The sequence below is a fragment of the Sinocyclocheilus rhinocerous genome, unplaced genomic scaffold (genome assembly GCF_001515625.1).
Source record: "Sinocyclocheilus rhinocerous isolate Xijiao unplaced genomic scaffold, SAMN03320098_v1.1 scaffold605, whole genome shotgun sequence".
Taxonomy (NCBI): domain Eukaryota; kingdom Metazoa; phylum Chordata; class Actinopteri; order Cypriniformes; family Cyprinidae; genus Sinocyclocheilus; species Sinocyclocheilus rhinocerous.
This window is the reverse complement of record NW_015661612.1, coordinates 2,471,332-2,482,862: the sequence shown is the minus strand read 5'-3', so window position 1 is coordinate 2,482,862 and position 11,531 is coordinate 2,471,332. Positions and strand designations below refer to the sequence as shown.

General features: G+C 36.7%; 1 protein-coding gene across 1 annotated transcript in view; it reads left to right on the top strand.

Annotated features, from left to right (window-relative positions):
• Positions 1-1,214: 1,214 nt before the first annotated feature.
• The window catches only part of LOC107726482 (kinesin-associated protein 3-like), a 23,637-nt gene continuing 13,320 nt past the window's right edge, over positions 1,215-11,531 (top strand). The window contains exons 1-10 of the mRNA XM_016536079.1: positions 1,215-1,386; positions 1,963-2,094; positions 2,178-2,323; positions 2,404-2,462; positions 2,600-2,741; positions 5,276-5,375; positions 5,715-5,839; positions 6,024-6,122; positions 7,976-8,154; positions 8,933-9,095. Coding sequence (XP_016391565.1) covers positions 1,355-1,386; positions 1,963-2,094; positions 2,178-2,323; positions 2,404-2,462; positions 2,600-2,741; positions 5,276-5,375; positions 5,715-5,839; positions 6,024-6,122; positions 7,976-8,154; positions 8,933-9,095 — 1,177 coding nt within the window. The 5' untranslated portion in view covers positions 1,215-1,354. The remainder of the gene's footprint in view (positions 1,387-1,962; positions 2,095-2,177; positions 2,324-2,403; positions 2,463-2,599; positions 2,742-5,275; positions 5,376-5,714; positions 5,840-6,023; positions 6,123-7,975; positions 8,155-8,932; positions 9,096-11,531) is intronic.

The following is an 11,531-nucleotide window of genomic DNA, read 5'->3' as shown; positions in this document are numbered from 1 at the left end:
AAATATGTAAATGAGGCGTTATTTAATTAAAAATGCACTAATTTGCATACATTTCCAGAACATAAATCTGAACATTAGATAAAGCCAGATTCAAAATTCATTAAATTTTGTTTACAAATTACAGTTGAATTCCTTGGATTTTCCTCTTTTTTTACCACCCCATAAATACTGTAGACAGTCAGAAATACAATTTTCACTATGTTTTTAGGAATAAAAGGTTATATAAATCAATCAAATGATATATTATGAACAAATCCCTCTGTAAAAAACTTTAGAATAATAAAACAACAATGTTTGGTGTATGCAAGTGCTATTGAAGTAAAGATGTCTCGCTCAGCACATGAGAAAAAAACTCATTTTGAGAAAATGGCCTCTAATTGAAATCTACAGATGCAAATACAGGCTATAAAGTGTAATGAATTAAACATTTAATTGTGTACTTAACTTACTTTTTTTTTCTAACAAGACATTTGTTAGTCCAACAACTGCATAAAAACTGGATTGGTGGTTAAAAAGTATTCTGTATTCTTACAGTCTGTATTCTTGTTCTGACAGCAATAATTTGTACAATCTAATCTGGTTTTAGGGTTTAGTCAATAGCTAGTTTACTTCCAGTTGTAGATTGTAAGATAATTAAATCTGTGAGGCTTGAACTAATACATTCAGCACCATAAAATGCGTCGAAGAAAAACAGTATATGGGCGTTTCTTCAACTAGGGGCACTTTTAGCCTTGTGAAGTTGAATAAAAAAAACTTGTTCAAAAGTCACGTAACACAGTCTCATAAGTTTAAATAATTTGTCTAGTTTTAAGGTCTGTAAGAGAACAAACTTAGAATTGTTGAAGTTTAAAAGTCTGGGTGTGCGACAAGGAGGAAACAGTGATTTTGACACCTATAAGGAGGTTGAAAAGTATGAAAAAATCATAATAGAAAGGTAGTAAAAAGTTTTTAAGGTGGTTTTATTGTTAGTTTGACTAAGAAAGAGGAATTTGTCCAAAATTATATGTATTTTTATAAATATGACCAAAGAACATAAAAGTGCCCATAGTCTAAGAATCACCCATATATTCGTATAAATACATTCAATACAAATCAAATTCAACAACAGTCAAGCCAGCACATGTATTCCAAGTGAGCGGTACATACCTCCACATGTACAGGTGGCGCTAGAGATTCTTACGCCTAGTTCTGCTTCTTCGCTCTTTCACGAAATTTCAGTACACACCCATAGCAACACAAACATCAGCGTCCTGTCAGAGCAGAAACGATGAAGCCGTCGAGAAATTAGACACACGTCAAAACATCTGACAGAAATCACCCGCACATGTTTATTTGCTTTGATTTATGAGCAACAATGCAATCGGACGACGCCAGATATTTAAAACGGTGAGTGTTTGTGTAATGCGAGCGAGCTCTGTCATTAACTGTAACGTTAGTGATCGAGCTTGAGCTTTACACTGCATAAAAACACTATATATGCCTGTAAATGTTGTTTTCTAAGGTGTAAGATATTGATTTTTGCTATATGTGTTCAACTTTCAAAATATTCAGTCTTTTCTTTCAAATTATGGCATCAGTTTATATTTATGTGTCTGAATGTGACGTTAATATGGTCATAATCATTATCATCATCATCATTATCTTCATCATCATCACCACCACCACATCATCATCATCATATTCAATAGAGTTATTAAATGAATAAAATGTATTTGTGCGAATGCTATGTTTATAATGGGTACTTAATGTTTACATTATTAATTTACCATGATATTTATATATATTAAGCTGCTTTGAAGGATAACATGGTACTATCAGGGAAAATGTCTGAGAAAAAACAATAACAAAACACAATTGTTTTACCAATAAAGTACCACTTTTATTTTTATGATAAGCCTTATGAATCGACCATCATAGGAAAAATGCCTAAGAAAATAATAATCTGTAATGTTTTGTCTTCAGGAAATATAAGGGTGGCAGTTTAGATGTCCACCCCACAGAAAAAGCCCTTGTTGTCCAGTATGAAGTGGAAGCTACGATCCTGGGGGAGATGGGAGACCCAATGCTAGGAGAGCGCAAGGAGTGCCAGAAGATGTAAGATCATTTAAATAAATGGAATAGTTGGCAAATTGATTGTGTGGTAGATTTTTAGAGCTAAAATTTTCCTCCGATTGCAGAATCCGTCTGAAAAGCCTGAATTCCAACACGGACATTGCGTCTTTGGCACGGAAGGTAGTGGAGGAGTGTAGACTCATTTCCCCTTCCAGACTTCCTGAGGTGGAACAGCTATTGTTCTACCTGCAGAACCGCAAGAAATCTGCTGGTATGCGAAGAAGAATGGGGTAATAATATTATAAATAATTCTTTAGTGCTTTAGTGATTGTTTATGTTTTGTTTACTCAGAAAAGAAAGAGAAGAAACAGATCAAGCCAAGAGACCTGACTCCTTTTGAAGGCATGGAGGTATAGCTGAAATGAATATGCATTTGTTTCATTGTTTTTGTGTCACATATGATATATAATAGTTTTCCACTGAGTCCTCAACCAAAATGTATAAAAACATTTTTAACTCACTTAATGCTTTATCTTGTGTCCTGTAGCTTGATGAGGAGGCCAATATTAATAGCATAGATGACTATATTGAGCTCTTGTATGAGGACATCCCTGAGAAGATCAGAGGAGCTACACTCATCCTCCATTTGGCCCGTAACCCTGACAACCTAGAGGAGTTGCTGCAGAACGGTGCGTCACGAACTGGAGCTCATGGCTAGAATGAGTCATTTTTAAACAGTTTAGGATTTTAGTTTTAGTTTTCAAATACATTTAAACTACAATATAAAAAAGCTTGGATTTGCTCTCATGTAAGACTGTATGATTAAAAGCATAGTTCACCCAAAAAAATGAAAATTCTGTCATCATTTACACACCCTCATGTCTTTCCAAACCTGTATGACTTACTTTCTTCTGTTGAACACAAAAGAAGGTATTTTGAAAAATGTTTGTGTTTTTTTTTTTTCTGTGCGATGACGGTCAGTGGACTCCAATGTTGGACCCTGACCTTTTACAAAATATTTTCTTTTGAGTTTGAATACAAGAAAGTAAGTCATACAAGTTTGGAACAAACTGAGGTTGAGTAAATGATGACAAATTTTAAATTTTTGGGTGAAATATCAACCACTTTTATAGGATGCCATATTTAGGACATTATGATCCTCTCTTCACAGTCATTCTCATTCCATTATTTTACGTACCTCATTCATTCCTTCATAACAAAAGGATCTCTATGCCCAAATGTTTTCAACCTCTGCACTTTCCCTTATGAAAAAGGGCTTGTCATATTAGCTCAAAGACTTGTACGCTACACTGTAAAATTTCTTTGTGATTTTAACAGTAAAAGACTGTAAAAATGCTACAGTAAAAACCTGTTCATTGGTTAACAGTAAGTTTCCATGCTATATACGAAGAATAACTGTAATTAAATTGTACAGTATTTTACAGTAAAATACTGTTAAAATTACAGTCTTTGGAAGTGAAAAATAAAAAGTCATTGTATAATTTACGGTGAAAAAACATAAATTGACATTCTCAGAATTCCTTGCATGACACTTCATATTTAATGTTTTTTTCATTGAAATAACTGTTTCTTTTTTGTTTTTTTCTTATCAGTTGTGTACATTATAGGGCTGCACGATAAATCGCATGCGATATTTAATGCGCATCTTGTCAGTAAAGCCGGTTCTTTAATCAGCGGTAAATCTCCATCACCTGCGGGCTTTCACATGGAGCAGCATTAACTACACAGAGCCGTTGTTCACCGACAAGCTGCGCAAAACCACGATCATATTTTGCGCATGTTTTGCGCAGCTTGTCGGTGAACAACGGCTCTGTGTAGTTAATGCTGCTCCATGTGAAAGCACGCACGTGATGGAGATGTACCGCTGATTACAGAATGGCTTTACTGACAAGATGCGCGTTAAATATCGCATGCGATTTATCGTGCAGCCCTAGTACATTAGGGTTTTATCTTACATCTAAGATCCCCCATTCACACGGGGCGTCGGCGTCAACGGCTCTCGTTTACTTTGAATGGAGTGACATCAAGCGTTGCCGAAATGAATTGTGGGTCCGTCGCGTCGCGTTGGGTCCGTTGCTCACGGCAGAAGTTGAAAACTTTTCAACTTTTCAAGCGCCAACGCAGGCGTCTGTTGTCACTATGACGGTCGCGTCAGCACCAAGCTTCAGAAACGCCCTCCATCAAGCATCAACGCCGACGCCCCGTGTGAATGTACCGTAATGTTGTTAAATGAATGTTTATTGCATTATTTCAGTATCATGTAGAATCAGCTGTGGGGCGGAGTTTGCTCTGAAGTGGATTAGGGGAAAAAATTGCGCATGCGTGTCATGTGCCTGTCTGTCAATGGGAGGAAGCCACGCCCTATTTTGGAGCTCCCACCCCGTTTTGGAGTTCCCGCCCCCATTTGGAGATCTCCGGGCTGCAGTTATACCCTTCTCATTATTTCCCTCCTCCACTTGTGGAAAAGCTGTTTGTGATGAGTTTGCATCATGTGACTTTCTCATCACCACCTGTTTTTGGTGGTTATCAGTGTATTACAATGTTTCAAAACAGATTTGAGTTCTTCAGTAGGTTGGTATGTTAACATTACAACAATTAATGAAATATGTTTTTTTTATTATGAATTTAAGTTAAGTCTGCAAAACCTAAAATATTGCTGTATTTTACCGTAAATGTCACTGTAAAGTCACTGATTTTAATGGGACACTGATTTACAGTGTACCATTCAAAATCAGTCAGTAAGATAAATAAAAAAAATAAAAAAATAATACTTTTATCCAGCAAGGATGCTGGCTGCTAAATTTAATGCCACTAATAGTAAACATTAGTAAAACAGACAATGAGGGTCTATTCATAAAAAAGGAAGTTTCTTCTATTTCTGCTTTCTTTCATGTGTTCAATCTCTTTGACCCCTTTGGCCTCTGTAACTCTATTATATTTGTAGCACTACAGCCTGTTTTCCACTTTCCTCCAAATATTTGTCCATTAGCATCTAAATAAAAATAGTGTCATTTGATTTTTACCCACAATGCATTTTCTCCTTTGCAAGTGTGTTCTTTCTTTTCCCATCAGCCCATATCATAACATATTCTCCATATTCACAAGCAGTCACATATTTCAAACCGTTGCCACTTTGTATTCACAACGTGAGTTCTTTTCATGAGCAATGAAAGCATTTAGTGTTTTGTGTGCTCTCCCACAGAGACAGCTCTGGGCGCTCTGGCCCGGGTCCTGAGGGAAGACTGGAAGCAGAGTGTCGATTTGGCAACCACCATCATCTACGTCTTCTTCTGCTTCTCCAGGTAAACGGGCTACACATCTGCACGCTCTAGCCAAGACTCGCTCTTCAGTTTGATGGGTGTTGTGCTCCGAACTGAAACACAACAATGGTGATGTGCCATGAAGAGAATATATTTTCTTACATGAGAATCATAATACTACAGTAAATGCTCCTATCATAATACGACACATCAGCTGCTGTCAGGACTCATATGAAAAGCGAGGCTGTAGGTAAATGTGAAAGCTAGAATCATTCTTGAATCTTTGCCCTTCCGATGTTATTCTCCTGAAGTCTGCAACGGTTTGGTTAACATTCATCATACTCTCGGTGAAGGTTAGACAAATAAACTTTTTATCTCCAGTTTCTCCCAGTTCCATGGCTTGATCACTCACTACAAGATCGGAGTGCTGTGCATGAGCATAATTGAGCATGAGCTGAAGCGCTATGACCTATGGCAGGATGAACTGCTGAAGAAAAAGAAGGCCGATATCCTTTCAGTGTAGCAGGGGTCATAGGTGAAAGAGCGACAGGATGTCAGAAAAAGGGTAAAGGTTAAGTCATGCCAAGGGTCTGGGGGGGCATGGGTGTTATGTTTTAATTAAAATGTTGCCCTTTAATTATTGCTCTGAACACAAGGGTTTAATAGACCAGGTCCTTGACTTTTTGAAACGGGATGATGACCCAGACAATCAGAACCTGAAGAAGGAGTACGAGAAAGCCCTGAAGAAGTACCATGGACTGCTGACCAAACAGGAACAGCTTTTGAGAGGTAGAACACATTATTACCCACAAAGAAATGTCTAATTTTACAGCTTAAAGAAGTGTTTTGAATAGACAGGCTGATACTGACGCCAAATATGATTGCTGTGGCCAATTTTATAAATATGCACTGTTCTATATAATATTAAAAAACAGTTGTCTTTCTATAGATGATGTTTGTCATTTTCTAATTAATGGAAGACAAGAGCAGTGATCAGAAAATCATTTTGAACATAATCATTATTTTACAATTCTGTTGGTGCAGAAATGCCACTGCTCTTTTGAAGAAATAATCACAAATTAAATCAGACATTAAAATATTATTATATAAAATATAAGTGCATTAGAAAAGAAAGAATACATACACTGTAGTCCAAAAGTTTGGGGTCGGTAAGAAGTCTTTTATGCTCATTAAGTATGCATTTATTTGGTTAAAAAATTTGGGGGAAAAACTAATATTGTGGAAATATTATTACAGTTTAAAATAACTCTTTTCTATTTGAATACATTTTAAAATGTCATTTATTCCTGAGATGGCAAAGCTGAATTTTTAGCAGCCATTACTCCAGTCTTCAGTGTCACACAATCCTTCAGAAATCATTCTAATATGCTGATTTGGTGCTTCTTATTATTAAAGAGACGCTTAGGCCGTAGCCCGGCCCGAGTCCGACTGGAGCCCCATGACTGTTTTTTTTCCCCTTCTCCCCATTACATTGCCATTAAAATAGTTCTGTTTTTAATTGCAAGTGGTTATATTTATTTTTGTTTTTTTATTAAGGTAATTTAGAAAAACAAGTTTTTGTTTTTTAAAGTGAGTTTACCGCATGTTTGATCAATTTAGCCTTAAAATCAACACTTGACTTGCCCACAGTAAAATCCATAGATATAAAACACTTCAAGCATATCACAATGTGAAACAGTAAAAGTGAAAGTGACGTGACGTGTAGCCAAGTATGGTGTCCCATACTCAGAATTTGTGCTCTGCATTATCCCATCCAAGTGCGCACACACAGCCGGAGCAGTGGACAGCCATTTTTGCTGTGGCACCCACGGAGCAGTTGGGGGTTTGGTGCCTTGCTCAAGGGTCTCACCTAAGTCGTGGTATTGAGGTTGGAAGAAAGCGCTGGTCATTCACTACCCCCACTTACAACCCCTGCCTGTAACGAGACTCGAACCCGTGACCTTTGGGTTACTAGTCCAAAAAATCTTTAGTCGGGGACAGCCTTAGTTTTAATCCAGTCCTCCTTTCTTCTGTAACTCTTCCAGCTGTGCTGAAGGCACATTTGCTGCTATGCGGCTTTAACACTAAACACCGTGAGAGCCAGTCTTGACAGTCATGTTTATTCCACCATTGCAGCACATCTTTTCCATCACCTTAATTGATGAATGTCTAAAATATAAAAAGAAAGGGAAGCCTAAAACAAGCCCAATGTCCGGCCCACGTGTGAGCTATGATGTTAAAATTGGCCCGAAGCCTGGCCCTAAGGGCGTAAATAAGTCGGACCACGTCGGGCTCGGGCTGAAATGCAGGGCTCTAATTATTGCCAATGCTGAAAACAGTTGTGCTGTTTAACATTTTTGTGGAAACTGATAACTAATTTTTGTGGGTTATTTGATAAAACAGCAATTATTAGAAATATTTTGTATTGTTGTAAAAAAAAAAGTCTTTAATCTCACTTTTGATGTATTTAATGCATCTTTGCTGAATTAAAGTATTTTAAATCTTTCTGACTCCAGACTTTTGAGTGGTAGTGTATATACAGTTTGAACAACAAAAAAAAATCTGCTTTCAATATTATCTTCTTTAAATACAGATTTGAAAATGTCTTGATAACTTTGCTGCTTGTGTTTCTATGCCATCAGTTGCTCTGTACCTGCTGCTGAATCTGTCTGAGGACACCCGCACAGAGCTGAAGATGAGGAACAAGAACATTGTCCACCTTCTGGTGAAAACGCTGGACAGAGACAGTGAGGAGCTCCTGGTGCTGGTGGTGTCCTTCCTCAAGAAACTCAGTATCTTCTTAGAAAATAAGAATGACATGGTAAGGAATACTCTCATATGCTTTTATCCAAAGTGACTTTGTTGACTTTCAGAAGTACACTCATTTAGAGATGCACTCAAAGCTTACAGACATGGACTAAAATCCCCAGTTTTGATTTCATGGGGTGTTTAAATGCTGTGTTTAAAGAGTGTAACCTGGAAGGTTGCAGGTTCAAACCCCACAAGGCTACACCACCCAGTTGTTACTTTCTTCCTATTACTCCTTCCTTCCTAAATCAGCCACACCTGTTCTCATAACTTGTTGCTTATATGATGTTCTGTACTACTTCAAGACAGTTTAGTTGTACTGTGTAGTCGGACCACTTATCCCACACTTCCTCCACCTGCAACCAATCACACACTTAACCCTAGAACCAAGGTTATCTCAGCAATCATTTATTTGGATTCATTAATCAGCTAATTTCTGATCTTCTAAATTTGTCACATTTGTAAAGGCAGCTGTGCAAAGATTGTTACAGCTTTGACAAATGCTATGGAGGTGATGGTTCTCTCACGTTGTTTGATGCTGACTGTGAAAGTAAGGTTGTAGATCTAGGCAGTTATTAAGGTTGAAAACTGGTTCCAGGCTGTGAACAGTGGCTTTAATGGGGATCATGTTTCTGCTGGGCTGTCTGTCTGTGGCTGTGTTTGACAACAGCTGGAGCAGGCAGATGTGTTAACAAGCAAAGGCACGGGCACATGACTAAGAGAACTAACGAACTGACCTTACAGCAGTTTCTTACATCACTCCACTGCAATCATCTCTCTCTCTTTGATAGGCTGAGATAGATACAGTAGAGAAGCTGGTGAAACTGGTGCCCTGTGAACATGAAGATCTCCTGAACGTCACTCTTCGCCTCCTCCTTAATCTTTCCTTTGACACGGGCCTCCGCAGCAAGATGGTGCAGGCCGACCTTCTGCCCAAACTCACCTCACTGCTAGGTAAGATTCCTGCAGGTGTTTTGGACTGCTTTCCATGATTTTATTTTATTTTATTTTTATATATTTTTTTATATTATTTAATATTATTATTTAAATTTTTTTATCTATAGATAGTAGGGATCAAAATATATTTTGGGTGCTTTTTATTTAAAGCTATTTATATCTCTAATCTCTATAAATCCAATTTTGGACATTTTATTTGATCTCTTAAATTAATTTTATTAAGAAAATTGTATTATTATTTTTTTTATTTTATATATGCTCATAGTATAGAGAGGACAGGACATGAAGAGAAGAAATAGGGAAATACTCAAAATTTTGCAAGCCGGTTTCAAACCCACATTGCCCACGTAACTCCTTGGCCCTATTTTATATCAGGGTTATGATTTCAAATTATTATTAATTATTTAACAGACTTGCCATGTTACAACCACTGAGACAGCATAAGTCTTGCTAAATGTACTGGCTGTTTATGTTGTGTTTGAGGAAGCAAACGTTTCTCAGCCTCATAAAGCAGTTACAGTCTGGCTCTGTCCTGTCTTTCAAAGACCGCTTCCTGAGATGAAACGAAATACACGAATGGTGCATGGACTACACAGACAGGCGTGGTTGGCTTTGGCACCAACAATGTGTTTTTTTTTTTTTTGCAAGGCCTCAGGTGGGTGTCGTGTGTCCCATGCAATTAATGTAATATATTTGTTAAAAAAACAGCTTCGGCTCTAACGTAAATGTTGTTCTTCCAGCACGAGGGAAGTCCACATTTAGCGGCTTATGGAGATTTTCTCTCTCCGTCAGACACATACAACTACTCATTCAGACACATACAACTACTCATTCTTTATGAACACTTTGGACTGGCTGCCAACAGCTAATGGTCCTTTGCACTAGTGTGGATGATGTGATGTTTTTGTAAGTATTTTTTGAAGAAGGTGTGTGTAACCTCTGCTTTTATCTGGTCTGCTTTGTAAGAATGTGACGTCCTGTCCTGTCAGAGTATTGTAGATGCCTCATGAATCATGCCTTAAGTGCACCGAGTGAAGCTCCTATCTGCTCTTCTGCCAGAAAACCCTTTGAGGGTCATGACCTTGCTGATAAGATGAAAGTGAAGCTTGGTATCCTCTATAACCTCCTTGATGAATGACCTCATAACCAGAACCCACTTACTGACAACTCCCTCTCAATTCACACTGCAAAAAATGATTTTCTTATGATGATTCTTTTTTTCTTGTTTATCTATATCTAAACATTCTTTTGTCAAGTTATATATGCTTGAGAAGCAAAATGACATAAGATATTATGTTTTGTTTCCTAAAATATGTATAAAAATTAAGTGAGTTTTTGCTTAAAACAAAAAATAATAATAACGTAATATGTCATTTTGCTTCTCAAGTGTATCTTGATATAAGAATGTTTAGATATATGTACTGGAAAACAATACTTTCTTACAGAGTAAGAAAATAATTTTTTGCAGTACAGGAGGACTTTACATCCAAGTGCAGTAAAAAAGAAATCACCATTTCACCTGTCACACAGCACACCACGGCTAATATATCACATATATTTGCGTTGAATTTAGCAGTAAGCACCTACAAATGCCACCCACTGCCACTTTTCTGGTTTCAAAACTTAAATGTGTGTTTTTTGCGAAGCACTGTATATTGTTGTTTATTTTTTTACTAAGATAATGTTATATAGCTGGATAACATAGATGAGGTTGTTTAAATGGTTGCAAATTTTGTTTTTGAAAAAATAAACAAAATAAATAGAAATTGAAAAAAAGAAAAAATATATAAACTATATTATAAATATTTTTAGCAAATAAAAAAATACTTTGCTAATAAGAAAAATATAACAAAGTTGGCAGGGCAAGTAAATATACTGAGCATTGGCAGCTAATGAGGCGCATTGGAGTGGCGTCAACGCCCCTCTTTGACTGATTGGCTAGAGGATGAGCTGTCTAGAACTAGTGGACCAATGATGATGCTTAAGCCTGCCCTGATTTACATGAAACTGCAACATTTGGAAAAGCAAAGCAGAAACAAGAGCAAAGTGAAAAAACACCATTTGCATACAAAAAATAAATAAAAATATGAGCAGAAAATGTCTGAGAGCACAAAAAACAGAAATATAACCAAGGAAAACATGATTTTGTGTAAAAGTTGGGTAATTTTGCATTAATATTTCAGTTTTGTGCAAAATGATTTTAAATGTGTTTAAAGTTTTGATTCATGCTTTTTCTTTTTTTTTAAATGCTTTATTAAAGTTTTGATTTATGCTTATTATTTTTCAATCTGTGACCATTGTTTGAAAAAATTGCTTTCATTTTTAAATTTTGTGCAATATAATTTACTTGGGTTTTTACATTTTGGTTTCATGCTTATTTTTTTTTTAATCCGTGACTGCATGCACGTGTCTGTTTTGTCATTGCGCATTATA